The sequence below is a fragment of the Stenella coeruleoalba genome (assembly GCF_951394435.1).
Source record: "Stenella coeruleoalba genome assembly, chromosome: X".
Lineage (NCBI taxonomy): Eukaryota > Metazoa > Chordata > Mammalia > Artiodactyla > Delphinidae > Stenella > Stenella coeruleoalba.
This window is the reverse complement of record NC_137152.1, coordinates 89435997-89452809: the sequence shown is the minus strand read 5'-3', so window position 1 is coordinate 89452809 and position 16813 is coordinate 89435997. Positions and strand designations below refer to the sequence as shown.

The window sequence follows — 16813 nt, the reverse complement described above, 5'->3', positions numbered from 1 at the left end:
CGGCCAACTGACAGACGTTTATGCCACCTCAGAGCACAAATAGGTTTAACTAATAGCCATGCGCATTTGGCCAGAACTTGCATCCCACACCTCAGAAACCAGGAACCATCAGTGGTGGGGCTCTGGAGCCCCGGGACAGCTTCCTGCCTGGTTCCCTTCCGAATGAGTGTATCTCTGAGACTTAACATATTATTAGGAAGCTATTTCCTGTGCCACAGGGGACAGACCTGAGAAATGGCACAAGTCACCTAGATATTGGAACGTCAGCCGTCTCTAAAAGCTCAGTGGGGAAAAAGAGTGTGTTTAGTGCAAATTAAAAGGAAGTACTCTTTGACAGTGTGAGACCCCAAGTGGCTATACAGGGTAAAGACAGCCTCAAAGAATATTTAGAGACAGGTCCTAAGAAGAGTCCTAACTGACAGAAACCAGGGACCCTTGACTGTAAGTAGACTCCATGGAGAGCAACAGTTCCCATCCTCCAGCAGGTCCCCCGGTTGACTGGTCCCTGAGGCTCCCTCGTGCCAGGAGTTCTTAAGATTTGCTAGAATTCCTGAGTTAGAGGAAGCACGACTTCCAAACGATCTCCCAGTGGGTTTTAGGGTCCATGTGGCTTCACGTGATAGAAATGAAACCCTTGCTGCCTGGGGTGAGGTTGGTCTCCCAGAAAAGTCCCAGCAACCAAGATAGAGAGGCTGCTGGCTATGACTAGAAGAGGATGATTTCCAGGTACAGGGCCTTCCGGGAAGGTCAGAACATCGACAAGGGGGCTCTCACAGCCAGTCTCCCCTTCTCGTTTGTCTACTACACAGTAGAGGGAGGGGATCATTTAAGGGTCATTGTGAGGTCACAAAGAGATCAACTTCCTGACCAGGTTGGCGGTCTCCCCCCTGATGATCAAATGAAGATTTTCGATGCTTTGTTTTACATGAAGGTCACTGCTCTTTCACCTGCCTCTTCCCTCAATCCCATAATCCCAGTTTCTGGACTTCTTGCCCGTTTCAATACCTTTTTTAGTTCTGAGGGGATGGGTATAACGAACAAAAGCACAAGGCCCTTCTCTTCTTGTACCCTACGCTGCACACTGAGGCCGGAGAAGGCACAAGCAGAAGCGAGTGACGGAGTGCGTGAGGCTCCGTGAAAACCCAACGTCACAGAGCCTGAGGCCTCGGCCCTAGGACAGGCCGCCAGTGGCACCGAGCTCACCCACACGAAGGATGGTTCTGGAAAGCCACCAGGCTCTTTGCGGGCCTCATCTGTGCCCGTTGTTTTCCCATTGCCTGGTGTCTGCACAGACCCAGCCAGGCAGCACCTCAAGATTCTGATAGGCACCCCAGAGGTTGTGAGGGCCGCAAACAGAAGGGTGAGGCTAGGTGTCGGGATGGCACAGGGGTGGGGCCTGCTGGCCTTACCTCCTTTCCAGAGCAGGTAGATGGGTACCACGTAGAGCATAACATGCTGAATGTAGTAAATCTCCAATTCAAAGGGGAGCTGTAAGGACAGGAGAGAGAGAAGTGTTTCAGAGCAGGAAGCACTCATTCCAACAGATTCTGAAGCTGAACGCCCTCGCTCCCAAGGACCCACATCTTAGCAACCCCATGCACTTCAACCAGTTCAACTCCCTTTGCAATTAGAGAAAAAAGAATGAAATGAATATACCTATGCCCTACGCTGGCATCTTCCAAAGTGTATTTTGCAGAGATGGTACTTGAAAACTGCTCCACTGAGAAAGTTTGGCGAAAAATTTAAGAAATGTTACCTACAATCTATCCCCTTGGAGATTCACCATGTATATTAGTGGTAGATTAAGGACCTGTGGGGTCTGTGCAAAGAAGAAGGCTGCTTGGGCTTCCCTGGTGGCGCAGGGGTTGAGAGTCCGCCTGCCGATGCAGGGGACACGGGCTCGTGCCCCGGTCCGGGAAGATCCCACATGCCGCGCAGCGGCTGGGCCCGTGAGCCATGGCCGCTGAGCCTGCGCGTCCGGAGCCTGTGCTCCGCAACGGGAGGGGCCACAACAGTGAGAGGCCCGCGTACCGCAAAAAAAAAAAAAAAAAAAAAAAAAAAAAAAAGGCGGCTGCTTAACACTGTTTATCCGGTGTGGCCCAAAACTTATTTAGCCAGTGCCTTTGTAAAAAAAATAGCACTTAGTGTTCTGCAGAAATATACTTGAAGAAACACAGGCTTGCGTCACTTCCTGCTCCTGGTGAGTAGCTGATGGACTACTTAAAAGCTTATTTCTCATTTGACATGAAGAACGTATGGGGTAGGATTTATTATTCCCATTTTGCAGATTAAAAAATATTGATTGCCAGGTCTGGTTAGGTCTAGATCCAAGAATAAAGAGTTTCTCCACGGGATACTTGGGGTCAGTCCAGGGTTAGCCCTAATTTTGGGTGAAGACCAAGCAGCTGGGCCAGTTCTGGCGTAGCTTGCCAAAAAGAATGTCCCCACCCTCCTTCCATCCAACGTGCCCACTCATTCACTCCTGTTTCCCATCTCTCTCAAAATGGAAGCTCTAAATTACCAAAGCAGAGTGCCTTTCAACCTGGCACGGGGACCGTGCTGCAGCGCTTGGCAGTGGGGGGAGAGTGGAAACAGCTGAGCGGCTAACTCAATTTTGGGGAAAAGAACTGCAGCTGCTGGCAAGAGGCCTGGCCTCCGGGGCTTACACAGCCCTACACAGACACACACCCACACACCTCCCCCCCCACCGCCAAGGGGAAGCCCAGAGAAACAAGGACACCCAGGGCAAGGGTCAGCTGCCTCACTGTGCCCAACAGGGCGAGCGCAGAACCAAACATGTGAGCTCATGAGAGGACCCAGTTCTGGGCTCCCGACACCCAGGAACCCAAGGGCCCAAACCAAAAGATGGCAGAGCTCCCAGAATGGGAGCTGAGATGACTGCAGACCCTGGACAGAGTCACCGGTCTGGCTCTTGAAAATGAAAACCGACTCAGAAGGAAAATTTCCCAAGGACCCAGATGATAATCGACTATTATTTTATGCTCACAGAAAGAAATGTAAAATCCCAGAAAGAGAAATGAGGTTCCAAGCGTCTCTGTAGACCTCGCCGGAGTAGCTTTCAGGGGTCATGGGGTTTCACAGTGGAGGAAACCACCAGCAGGAGGTAACTCGGGAGGCCTGCGAGGCCCACGGGGACCCTCAGAGTAACGTGGTCTGGGACCACTCTACTACCTTAAATTAACTGACTAGACTGCGGTCACACAGAAAGCAGGCAAGAAGGCAAAGGGCTCGGGAAGGCTCAGCTCTCTGGCGCCTAAGGGACTAGACCTCTCCCTGCTGCTCCCACAGCAGGGAGCAGAGAACTGGGCTCACCCGGGTCCCAGCCAGGTCCCCAAGCAGTATCCCCATTGCTGAAGTCTCAGACTCCAGCCACTATTTACCCACCTAGACTCACGGTGCCCACTTGCTTTCCCTTCCCTCACAGCCCTTCTAGAAAGCAAACTCCCCACCAGGCAGGTCCGGGGAGGCAGTTCAGCATTGCGGCCGCAAACGAGGACTTTCAAGTCTGCCAAATTCCTATTCTAGATTTGAATCCGCCAGTTAATATCCCTGTGGCCTCGGGCAAGTCACTTAACCTCTCCATCCCAGTTTTGGCACCAGTAAAATTAAAATAGTTATGCTGTTATAAGATTGCTGTAAAAACATTTTTAAAAATTTTACTAAAACAAACATTTGTAGAATCCTTATTGCATGCCAGGAACCATTAAGCACTTTGTTAACTATCAGTTCACCTATTAATTCACCTGTAACTGTTCCCATTAACTCCACTTTAGAGATGAGAAATTGAGGCACAGAGAAGTTAGATAACTTACCCAAGGGCACAGGCCTCATCTGGTGACAGGACCAAGATTCAAACCCAGGCAGTCTGGCTCTCGAGTTTATACTCTTAGCTTGTACACTCCCCTACCCTATGCCCCGCCCCTTCCCTCCCACAAAATCCTGACACCTGGGAGATGCGCAGGGGAGATGCGCAGTGGAACTGAGCCCCTGTTAACAAGGGGAGTGGTAATCGAAGCACATTAGCAACAACAGCATCAGCAACTGTCCTTCACCTGGGGCCTGGACCCAGTCCCTCCCTGTTCACGTGATGCCCGCCCTCACAGTGGCCAAGCTTGGCCTGCAATACAGGTCTCTCAGCTCCCACCGGGACTCTGGAGACACCTCGGTCACAGATCTCAGCTGGGGTGGCCAGGAGACCGGCCCCAACAGCAGCGTCTTTCCTCTGAGGGCGGCCTCTCCCCCTATTCCAAGAGTTCTCTACCTCAGAAGGATACAGAGAGTGTTCAACTAGGTGTGGGCACCGCTGACAGCTAAGGCCAGGGAGAGGAAGGGAAAGGGACGAAGGAGAAGGAGGGCAACATAAGAAAACCACGCAAGTGGCAGGGAAGGGAGCTGAACGCAAGAACCTACCAGTGGACATTTAATAACAAAGAATATTTAGAAAGTACTTATGTACCACGCACTGCGTTAAATACTTTCATGTGTCTTATCTCACTTAATTATTGCAAGATACCCGTTTCATAAACACTATCTGTGAAGTGTCTTACTTCCCCCAGAAGAAGTTCCACTTGGCTAATTCGTCTCTGCCCTCCAGAACGCGCATCTGGAACTCGAGTCTAATGTACATATCTGGGCTCCTTTTCAGCTGGGGGATTCCCGAGGCTTTAGACAGAAAGTCCTACATCACTGCAATGGAAAGCCAAAGGCAATAAAAACATTTTAAGCTACATAAGTCATAACTTCCTTCTCACGTCCAAGTCAACATCTTTTTTCAGAACCAAAAGAGTAGACGGGTAAAGTTCTCCAGGCCTCTGGGATCGGACTGGCCGAAATATGAAGTGCACGGGTTCCATCCATGGCGAGATCCCCGACCTCCTTCCTACCGACCCTCCGCCCTCTGACAGCCACACCACCACACTCTGCCGTGAAGACCGCCCATCCCAGTGTGCCGAATGTCCCTGGTTACTTCCGTTACCGTAAGAAGCCCAAGACTCCCAGGTCCCCGCCCAACAGCTGAACTCTAACCTCCATACGGCTCTCTACAAGCCCGAATCTGAGACCGCCTTCCACTGCTCCCCGACGCTGGAAACCCTTCCCCTCTATCCCCTGGAACCCACTATCATCTGCAAAATCCCCTCCATCTTCAAACTCTTCTCTGAGCGGTCCCTGGACCTTCTTACTTTGATGAAAACCAGGTCGCCCCTCTGAGGACACAGCTATCCCTACAGCCCTCTCAAGTGGTGGGTGCTTTCCCTCCCATGTCACCTTGTACCCCTGGGCCGGGAGGGGTCCTGTCTGCCCCTCAACGCTGTCTCCTTCCTAACCGCTGCCCTGATCTGAACCTTATGTCGTCAGTCTCTCCCACCCACTACTCTCCTTGTAGAACTCAACTCTGGACCCTCCCTGTCACTGCCGTCCAACATGCCTTTGTCAAAATTCCCGTGTTTTCAATATTTAGCACGCACTGGCTTCTAATGCCTTGAACTCCATTCCCCTCGAGGGTCTCACCTCCATCTCACCTCAGCCCTTTATCCCCATGATCATACCTGTCACTGCCAACACCTCCAACCCTTCCATAAACTCTGTCATGCACCCCACTCTCCAACCACCACCTCCTATCTACCCAATCACTCCGCGCCCCTCACATCCCGACTAATAATCCTCCACCTTCACTAGGACCCACATCTGATCCTCCACTGTTTTCCTGGCCGTCACCTACCTCATGTCCTCACTTCTATACTTGCCCATTACTCCCTTCCATACATTTTCAACCCTTTTCCGTGCCTCTACCATGCAAGTAAGCACGGCTGGAGAAAAACGTGAAGCTATGCTGTTAACCCTTGAAATTCATGACTGCAAACTTTGAGCGGGCCCTTAATGCGACCTTACAATCCAACTACATTCAAGTCCGTTCACTCTCCTCTCTCCTGAACGATTCCTATCACTATTTCGTAACTTCTCCTGTGTTCCTCAAACGTTCCCCCATCCTCCCCCTCGGCTGGTGGCATGGCTTTCTAGTTCATTGGGGGAAAAGGGGGCAACTGGAAGAGAACATCAACAAGCTCCCACCTCCATGTCGCCCTCCTCCTTGCAGCGTCCCCACCCATGCTGCTGGCTAAGGCTAGTCCCCATTCCTGCACTAGATCCTATCCTTTCTCGTCTACTCGGGGATGCACCACCAGCAATTTGTCCCCCTTTTCACTGGATCATTCCTATCATAGAACAAGCTACAAAGTCGTTCATCTAGAGACAAAAGTTCTTTTTTTTTAACATCTTTATTGGAGTGTAATTGCTTTACAATGGTGTGTTAGTTTCTGCTGTATAACAAAGTGAATCAGTTATACATATACACATATCCCCATATCTCCTCCCTCTTGCGTCTCCCTCCCACCCTCCCTAAGAGACAAATATTCTTGATCCCACTGCACCCTCCAGCTATCACCCCCATATCTCTGCTTCCCTTTATAGAGAAACTCCTCAAATGGTTTGTCTCTCCTCACTGCCATCATTTCTTCTCCTCTGAATTATCCTTCCATCCACTCCAATCAAATTTTCATACCTACCACACCCCAACCCCCGAAATGGCTTTGATTGAGGTTACCAATGACCTCCATGTTCCTAATTCCTCTACATACTGGAGGGGCCCAGAACCAAGTCCTTGGCTTTCTTTTCTATCTACTCTCACTCACCAGACAATCTTATCCAGGCTCCTGGCTCTAAATACCATCTATATACTGATGACTCCCAAATGAATATCTCCAGCCTAGAGTCAGGCTGTTACGACTGAAATTCTAGCTCCATCATTTAGTTGCTATGCAACTTTGGGCAAATCACAATCTTGTTGAGCTTCGGTTGGCTCATTTGTAAAGTGGGAATGACAATAGAAGCTATCTCATCAAGTTGTGATGAAATTAGGTGAAATAATTCATGTAGAGTTCCTGGCCCAGTGCTGGCATATAATATGTACTCAATAAATGCTAGCTGTTATTATCATCCTCCTTTTCAACATCAAGGCAGCCAGTGAGTGGTAAAGCCAGGATTTCAACTCCAGCCATCAAGACTAATGCCAGGTCTCTCTGGGTCAAAAGCCGAACCTCATTTCACCTCACTATTCTGCCCTAGCAAGAGCTTCCAGCTAGAGTTGGTGGCACCTGGGCCTGCCCACAGCCCTAAGTCACAAATCACTATTTTATCAGACGACTACTAGGATAACTTTAGCTTCCCAGCTCAATCCATTCTTTTGGCCCATCTCTAAGAGAGAGTTTCTCCTGGAGACTTCTCTATTTCTCAAAGGAGTATCAACACCGCTCTCCTCTTCTCACCCATGACAGTCTCACTCTTACTCTCGGCCAACCAATTAAAAAAAAGCATTTATTGAGACACTCCTAGGTGGCAGGTCATGTGTCTGGCTCTGGGTACACGGCAGTGATGAAGACACAGTCCCTGCCCTACAAGAGCTCATAGTCTGGTTGAGAAAGCTAACAGATAAAGGGATAACATCAGCACAGCAAAAGAGCATGGAAGGACCTGTATATCAAGCACTGGATTTGGTCTGATTTTTCTTTAAAAGTAGGGACGGTCCTGTACGATGTACAGTTGTGCAGAGCTCCAGCTGGTGGCTGTGTGTCAGGGACTGGGAATAGACATGTCTAAATCAAGCTTGAAGGCAGAGGCAGCGAGAGAACAGAGGATGCGCAGGTTTGAGATAACCTAAGGAAGCTGAATCACCAGGACTGAGTAACTGACACAGATGGCGGGGGTGGGGGGTGGGGGTAAGCAGGAGTGACAGGACAGGTCAAAGATGACCCCAGGCTGATGGCCTAGCTGGCTGGTGGGATGTTGGGATTCCTCCCTAAGTTGGGGCTGACAGTCAAGGCAGCAGGTTGGAGGACGAGGGGCATAAGGAAAGCTGAGACCGGGCTGAGTTTGTGAGCCCAGTGTGAGAACCTCGCAGAAATGCCCATAAATCAGTGGGAATGTGGGTCTGGATCTCAAGGAGGCTGGAGAAGATGAGAAGAGTTGAAAGGCAAATGATATACATGTATATGAAATACAAACAGAGAAAAGTAAATGGATGAAATTCTAAAAGGGATAGAAATGCTGATATTCTCTTTATGAACCCAAATAGAACACCTTATGCAGCCCACTTTGCAGACCCCTGTCCATGGTACTCTTTCAAGAGTGAATGGATGGCGAGAGATGGAAGTCGTAGCTCAAGGAGAGTATTGATAGAATTGGGAGATACTTGAACATAGTTATAGATGGAGGGAAGGTGCCAGTGGGGAGAGGGAGGTTGAAGAAGCAAGAGGGGCAGGAGGCACTGGATGGTGAGAGGTCCTGAAGCGGACAGGAGGGCTGGGAGCCAGAGCACATAGAGGAGCGGTAGCCTTGGGCTCCAGGAAATGAGGAGGGAAGGACGAGCTGAAGTGAGAACAGCTGCACGGGGGAGGGGTGTGCTGGGAGTGGGGGAAGTTCACAACCCAGGAGTTTCCGCTAGCCAGCTGGGGACTTGTGTTACCCAAAGGGTCCACGGCTGCTGATGAAGTGCACAGTGAGGATGGGTGCTTACAAAGAGAGGACCTTGCTCTCAGCTGAGCCCCAGACTGTAGCCTCTCCAAAGAAATCAGAGAATCAAAACAGATTATTGCTATGGTCTGAATGCTTGTGTCTCCCTCAAATTCATGTCTGATGGGATGGTATTAGGAGGTGGGGCCTTTAGGAGGAGATTAGGTTCTGATGAAAACGGAGGCCTCAGAGAGCTCCCTAGCCCTTCCTCCCCTGTGACCCGGAAAAGGGTCTGCACTTGACCCTGCTGGTACCCTGGTCAGACTTCCAGCCTCCAGAAGTGTGAGAAATCGATCTCTGAGGTTTATAAGCCACACAGTTTATGGTATTTTGTTATAGGAACCTTAACAGACTAGAACAATAATCAATCTTCCTTCAAGGGGAAAGGATGCAGCCTTCGGTAATTCTCCTGCCAACCAAGTTTGGCTTTGGAACACTTTATTTTCATTAACTGACCACAGACTTCTACTGTGGCTACCGGTGCCTCAAACTCTTTGGGACTTAATACCACTTGTGAGAGGAGCCACAAAAGGAATGCCTACAACCTAAAAATCAACCGCGATACATTCACAGAACAGAATACCATGCTGCCATGAAAAACAACAAGGTGCCACGGCAAACAGACAAATCCCGGATGTGGAACATTCTGCAAAACAACGGGCCTGGATTCATCAAAATGTCAATGTCATGAATGAGAGGGTGGGGGAACTGCTCCTAGATTTTAAAAAGTGAATAAACAAAACCTGAAGAGAGACAACAAAAGCAATCTTGAAACCTGACTGGATTCAGATTTAAAAAAAAAAAACACAAAAACTTAAAAAAACACATTCCTGGGATAACTGGGAAAGTCTGAATATAAACAGACTATTAGATAAAGAAGACAGTATTAGAGAATTGTTGATAATTATCTTGAGTGTGATTATGGTATTGTGGATATACAAGAGAATGTCCTTTTCCCTAGGAGCTGTAGGCTGAAGTATTTAGAACTGAAGTGTCAAGATGTCTGCAATTTGAGGGGAAATGATTCAGCAAACTTACACAGAGAAAGAGAGAAAAGAAGGTGAATAGGGAAAAACAGTAATTGCTGAATCTAGCTTGAGGGTATACAGTCATTGTTCACTATACTCTTATTTCAACTCTTTGGGATGTTGGAAAATTTTTATAAGAAGCTGGGAAGTTTTGAAAATGTAAATAAATTTAAAGAAGCAAATCTATATGAACTAATACAGCAAAATCTTAAGGTATAATTAACTGGAAGAAAAAACAAGGTGCAATCATTTTGGTTTTTTTGTTTGCTTGTGTTTTTGTGTTTTTTTTAACATCTTTATTGGAGTATAATTGCTTTACAATGGTGTGTTAGTTTCTGCTTTATAACAAAGTGAATCAGTTATACATATACCTATATCCCCATATCTCCTCCCTCTTGCGTCTCCCTCCCACCCTCCCTATCCCACCCCTCTAGGTGGTCAGAGAGCACCGAGTTGATCTCCCTGTGCTATGCGGCTGCTTCCCACTAGCTATCTCTTTTACATTTGGTAGTGTATATATGGCCATGCCACTCTCTCACTTCGTCCCAGCTTACCCTTCCCCCTCCCCGTGTCCTCAAGTCCATTCTCTACATCTGCGTCTTGATTCCTGTCCTGCCCCTAGGTTCTTCAGCACGATTTTTTTTTTAAGATTCCATATATATGTGTCAGCATACGGTATTTGTTTTTCTCTTTCTGACTTACTTCACTCTGTATGACAGTCTCTAGGTCCATCCACCTCACTATAAATAACTCACTTTCGTTTCTTTTTATGGCTGAGTAACATTCCATTGTATATACGGGCCACATCTCCTTTATCCATTCATCTGTCGATAGCCACTTAGGTGGTCCAATCATTTTGGAGAACAATTTGTCAAAATTTATAAAAAATGTTAAATACCCGTTCACTTTGACTCACTAATTTCACTTCTAAAAATTTATACCAACAGAGACACTTGCATGTATGAACAAAGCTGTATGTATAAAGATGTTCACTGCAACATTATCTGTAATAACAAAAAAATATCTAATAACAAAATAGCTAACTGAATGTCCACTGGCAGGAGAGTCATCAAAAAATACTCTGGAAGATTAACTCTGCAACCATTTACAAAAAAGGAGGTACAACCATTTGTAGGTAAAACAGAACAAATCTATATCGAACACAGCATGATCCTTTTTGTAGAAGAAAAAGGCCAAATTAGTCTTTGTACTTTTAGATGACTATTAATGCACAGGAAAAGCACTGGAATGATATTTACCAAACTGGGTGGGGGAAGAGGACTGGGGAGGACAGGGAAGGGGAGACTTAGACTTGGATTCTATATATGTGTATAGTTGGATTTTTATGACAAATTAATGCATTAATTTATGAATCATGTAGCTGAAAGTTTAAAAGTCAAAAAAAAAAAGGTCACAAGAGGAATGTACACCTTAGCAGCAATTATCTCTGGGGAGCGGGTGGAGGAGAATTTTCATGTTATATTCTTCTTATCTCTGGATTGCAGGCATCCTTAACCAGGAGGATGCATTAAGCTATTAAGGATGATTAGTGTGAATTTTTTTCTAGTTTTTAATCTGAGCACTGTAGTGGAATAACTGAGGACATGGAAAGGAGACGTGACCCATAAGCCCCCCCTCAGCAAACTGGGGGCTGGTGAATAAGCCAGAATTGCAAACAGTCCTGATTGCTTTGAGCCCCCCGGGCAAACCGGGGGCCTGCGAAGAAGCATTGAGTGCTTTGGGCACTGATCCATGAGATGTCCTCAGTATAATCAGAACGGTGGGAATGCAAGGAAGTGTCCTTGTGCTACTTCAGTATAATCAAAATAATGGTGGGAACTTTGTGCTGCTCTTGCGCTCAAGGACGAAGCACGGAATGTCTTCAAGAAAGCCCATTATTGCTTGTATAATCAATAGAAGCATATGTTGCTACTTTGGCATTTCTGGAATGTTAAGAAAACAAGTCTTAAAGTGTAAACCTAGATAATGCTTTCATAAAAGCTACCACAGCAGGACAGACGGCGCTGTTTTGCCTGAGCGAGCGGCAGCCCTCTACTGCCGTGCTTCGGCACCATTGACTTCGTGCGATGAGCTTGCTTTCGGAAACCCTGACATAAGAAAAACGACAACAGAGCACATTAGAGACTCCCTCCCAAGTCCCTTGTTCTCACCGTATCTTCCCTTGTGAGCCCACTCCCAAGCCCCAGTACGGACAGATGCCCACAGTCCTACCAGGCACATGGAATTCCATCTTACACTCAAGGTCTGATGTGGAGAGAGGGAGGGGTGGGCAACTGGCGCGGGGGAGCTGCTCCTTCCTTTTGGAGTCCAGATCCTATCAGGGCTACTCCTTACTTCCTCCTCGGTGCTCAGAGCCTTCCAGAGGGAGAGCAGGAGAGCGGAGTTGTGGCTGCTAGCCAGCTCCCTAATGTCAAACAAAATATTCTAAGCCCATGAAAGACGTTGTTTGCTCTGGTGGTGCAGTTACTTGTGTAAGTGTATTTCCTGGTACAGCAGCCCAGGCCTGGCAAGCCCACAGAACTTTACTGAGTGGCAATTTCGGGTCAGTCAGCCACTGGCTCGCCCGCAAGGCCTCCCTTTGCTTGGTTGGTTTCCTTTAACCAAGGTGACAATGAAACCTCGTAGCTCCTCTCCTCTCACCTCTAACAGACTTAGGAGCTGCTGCCTATCACCCTGGGAAACCACAGAGTGCCATTCTTTAGTACTGTTGCTGGCATCAAAAGTCATTTCTGAAAAGGCAGGGAAGAAAACTCTGGGCTTCTGACCAAATAATAATGATGATAATAATAGTAGTAGCAGTAGTAGTAAGAGCTAACTTTTGAGTACTCCCAGGGGCTATGTCATAACAAGTCTGTTGCATTTTCCTGAGCTGTAATGATGGAGATAATGACGGTCATAATAGCTTATACTTACTGACCGTTATGGGCTGAGTTGTGTCTCCCCAGAATCCGTATGTTGAAGCCCCAACCCCCAGTGCCTCAGAACTTGACTCTTTGGAGATCCTTTACAGATGTAATTAAGATAAAATAAGGTTATATGAGACCTTATTACATATATATATATATATATATATATATATATATATATATATATATATATATATACACACCAGTCTGACTGGTGTCTTTATAAGAAAAGGAGGTTAGGACCAAAGAGGGAGGCCCTCAGAAGAAAGTAACACTGCTGAAACCTTGACCTTAGACTTGTAGCCTCCAAAACTGTGAAGAAACGTTTCTGTTGTTTAAGCTTCTCAGTCTGTGGTATTGGCGATGGCAGCCCGAGGAAACGAATACACTGGCCAAACGTGTGCTATGAGCCAGGCACTGTTTTAAGCACTTCACAAGTATTAACTCCTTTCATCTTCATCACATACTTATGAGGTAGCTCCTATTTTTATTCTCCAATTTTAAGATGAGGAAATTGAGGACAGGCCGGTTTCTTGTAATAGCAAGATCCCGGCAACAGCAAAATGCCCATCACGAAGGGAATGAAGAAAGGCACTGTGGTATGTTTCTGTGATGGAATGTTACACCACAGTGAAAATGTAACTACACTTATACTCAATAATAGGGATGCAGCTTACAAACAGAATGTTGACTAAAATAGGCAAATCCCAGAAGACTACATACAACATAATACCCTTTTTATAAGGATCAAAAAGCAACTACAATTATATAATACCTTATTTAGGACTGTTTTACATATATAAAATATTACATATTTTATTATATATATAATGTATATTATATATATATTTATTTTTCTGTGTACATGAGAAGAGGGATAAGATTACTTTTAAAAAGAGAAAAGGAATCATAGCCGAAGTTGAGTCTAGTGGTTCACAGTGGTGGGCACGGACGTAGGGAGCAGGGTGGGGGAAGCACATAGGCTCACGTCAGTAAGTTATTATCAACGTGGCTAGTTGTTGGGTTGAGTTCATAGTTGTTTATAATACTCTCCGTGAATAAATAAATGTACTCATGAATAAAATTAAAGCATGCCATAAACGGACCAATGTTGAAATTTGTTATGAATCGAGAATTATAAATATGATTTATGATTTAAACAGACCTTTGCACCAAAGGTCTGTTTAAAAAGAAAAAGCGGTAGCGGTTTCATTCAATAACTTGCCCAAGGTCTCAAGGCTGAGCCAGGATGTGAACCCAGGCAACCGGGCTCCAGAATGTATAATCTTAAAACCACTGTTGTCTATTATATATCAAAACACCAGGCTGTTCCCCTGATGGAACAGAAATAGGGTCTACTGTGAAGCCTGAAGGCCTGACCCTACACCCAGCTACCACCATATGGGCACTAGCCATCCAAGACCCTAGGGGGGCTCCAGTCACCAAAACCAGATTTACTACTTCTTCAGACTGAGCCAAAGCTCGAATTTCATGTGGAAAAAGGAGAGAAGCTTTGAGTACACAAGAAGGTACTTCAGGACATAGAAGTCCAGCCCTGAACACGTTATTTGACTTTTTACTCAAGGAGGGAAAGTAAATATTTGTATGGCTCTCTCCACAGAACTCAGGGGAAAGGCTAATGACAGAGATTGTGCAAAAGCCCTACAGAGGAACCAGGGCAGCTACAAGTCAAAAGACAGTCAGCTTGTGTGTGGCGGCCAAACCACACCTGCGGAATGACTGAGCCAGGGTTGGCCTCCCTGCTTAGGGTGTGTGACAAGGGGACCCACGAGGACCTTTTGCACCACTGACAGGACCAAGGCCTCGTTCTCCTCGGCCTTGGGTTACAGATTCCACACAGAAAATGTGAGCCATGTAGAGTGGAAGGGACGAGAGGAAAGGTACTAAACTTCCAGTCCCTCATCAGCCCAAGCAGTCTGTGATGCCATCTGGCTCGATTTTAGCGCCTTCAAAGGACTTGAGCATCAGATGGCTTGAAATAAGGCCAACCCCACACTAGCACTAGAGCAAAGGGAGGGACAAACACATCTGAGATTTGGCTCTTAGCCCAGTCAAAACAGCTCAAGGGCACTCAGGAAACAGCCCACTTCCCTCAACCAACCAACCATGGAGTCTGGTTAATCTTCTACTCCTTGGGGGCCCTTGCTTGAAGGCAACCAGTGCGCCGGGCAGCCATTTGTAAGGCAGGCCTCCCTACCCTGTTGTCTGGAGCCAGGTTCAGGAATCCCTAAATCAAGGGGAGGCAAACGTCACATGACCCCTTGAGGCATGACCCTTGAGAAGAGGCCGAAAGTTGGTATTTGACAACCTCCTGACATGAGCAGACTCTGCTCACTTCTCTTTCTACTTCTTTTCTTCTCTTCTGTTTAACTCTCCCATTCTCAATCCCTTCCCAGTCTCCAAGCCTGCTCCCAGGTTTTCTATGAGCACTGAAGGGTGATGAACTTAAGACTCACAGCAGCTCCTGGCTAATCCAACACACAGAGAATGTGCAGAATCTTGATTTTTGTCACTAATTTTTAGAGAAAGAATCCTTTCGACCTACTAGGATGGGGCCCAGCATTCTAATCTGGATGGAGGAGTGCTTAACTTACGCTTGGAGAAATACTACAGTAGGTCAGCCTCCAGAAGTCTAAATGGTAGGTGTGAGATTAGAATATTTTCTCACAGAAATGACAGGCAGTTCCCAGGAAAATGTACTGACAAGAATAATGATGTGACTAGTGTTCAAAACAACAATAAAGAGAATAATAATCATTACTAATTGCTCGTACATAGCACTTCTCGGCTAGGCACTGTCCTAAGTACTTGTATTAACTAACACTTAAAACAACTCTATAAGATAAATGCTATAACCCCCTTTCTTTGCATGAAGGAATTAAGACACAGAGAGATTAATAACTGGCCCCAGGTTAGTTACAGAGCCTGGATATAAGACAGGCAATCTGACTCCAGAGTCCACGTTCCTACCCACTGACCTACATTATAGTACCCTGATACATGCTGAGGCCCTTTACAGTACAGAGGAAACCCTTGATTTACAAATGACTCAAATCCATGATGGTTTGATCCCCTGCTACTGAAATATTATCCTCTCTCTTCCATACCCACTATGTGAACCCAGACCTGGAATCTTCTAACTATATTGCCAAGGGAACTAATCAACACTGGAATCTACCTCCATGACCTCCCAGACACCAACATATTCATTCATTCAATCAATCAATCAATCCACAAATATATATTAAGCACCTCTTATGTGTCAACTATTATGAACAAGATACAAACGGTCCCTGCCTTCATGCACTTACACCCACCTCACTCTAAATGCTGATTTCTAGGGTTTAGAAGGGCTCAGAAATCAAAAGATGGTTTAAATCAGTGCCCCAAGGGCTCACGACCTCTAATATTAATGTTTTGTTAGCTACATGACAGGTTAAATAGCTACCAGATACCTCATAGAACTTAGTACAATACTAGACAGACATACAGTAGGTATTTATCAACTTATATAGAGATATTTCAGGAGAGCACTGAGAACAGATAGATGGCCAAACCAATGAATAGAATTAGAACATCCTCCTGACTGCCCCCAACAGGAAGGACACAGACATAAGAGGGCTGGGAAACAAGACCCGGACTTCCATTTCTGGTAATAACAAAAGCTAGTTAGTACTTAAAGAGATCTATGACCCCAAAAAGCCACACTTCAGTGTAAAGTATAAATTACCCCACCCCTAGAATGGTACGGAAAATCCAGTCTCAAATCTTAACGATGAGTTGGGGTAGTAGGGGAAGAAACTAGTTAGTTCCACTAAAATCCTGGAACCAGAACCCAGCCCTCTAGAGAAATCCAGGACTCAAAAAATTCCCACAAATAACATTTTAAAGAAAATAAGCAATGTACAATAAAAGAACAATAACAACAGTAATATTTAAAACAAAACCTAAACACACAAGTAAATAAGCCAAGAGCCAGTAAAAACAGAGCTTTAAGGACCTCAGAATAGTTATAGACTATGTTTAGGTTTGGAAAAGGGAAAAATAATTGAAATGAAAAACTCTATTGATAGTTTTAACTGATATGTTTAGTTACTGATTAGACAGCTAAAGAGATAAGTGGAATATAGAGCTGAAGAAATTATCCAAAATGCAACATAGTAGACAAGGCATAGTGGAAGATAGGAACAAAAAGGATTAAGAGATGTGGAAGACAGAGTAAGATGAACTAACATAACTCTAAACATAGTC

General features: G+C 46.0%; 1 protein-coding gene across 7 annotated transcripts in view; it reads right to left on the bottom strand.

Moving 5' to 3' along the window:
• TMEM164 (transmembrane protein 164) overlaps window positions 1-16813 on the bottom strand; it is a 161324-nt gene that overhangs the window by 32339 nt on the left and 112172 nt on the right. For all 7 annotated transcript variants that reach the window (XR_013825783.1, XM_079911249.1, XM_079911252.1 and 4 more), the window contains one exon: window positions 1410-1488. Coding sequence is in view for 6 of the 7 variants with exons in the window: in XM_079911249.1 (XP_079767375.1) it covers window positions 1410-1488 (79 nt within the window). In the remaining variant the exon portion in view is untranslated. The remainder of the gene's footprint in view (window positions 1-1409; window positions 1489-16813) is intronic.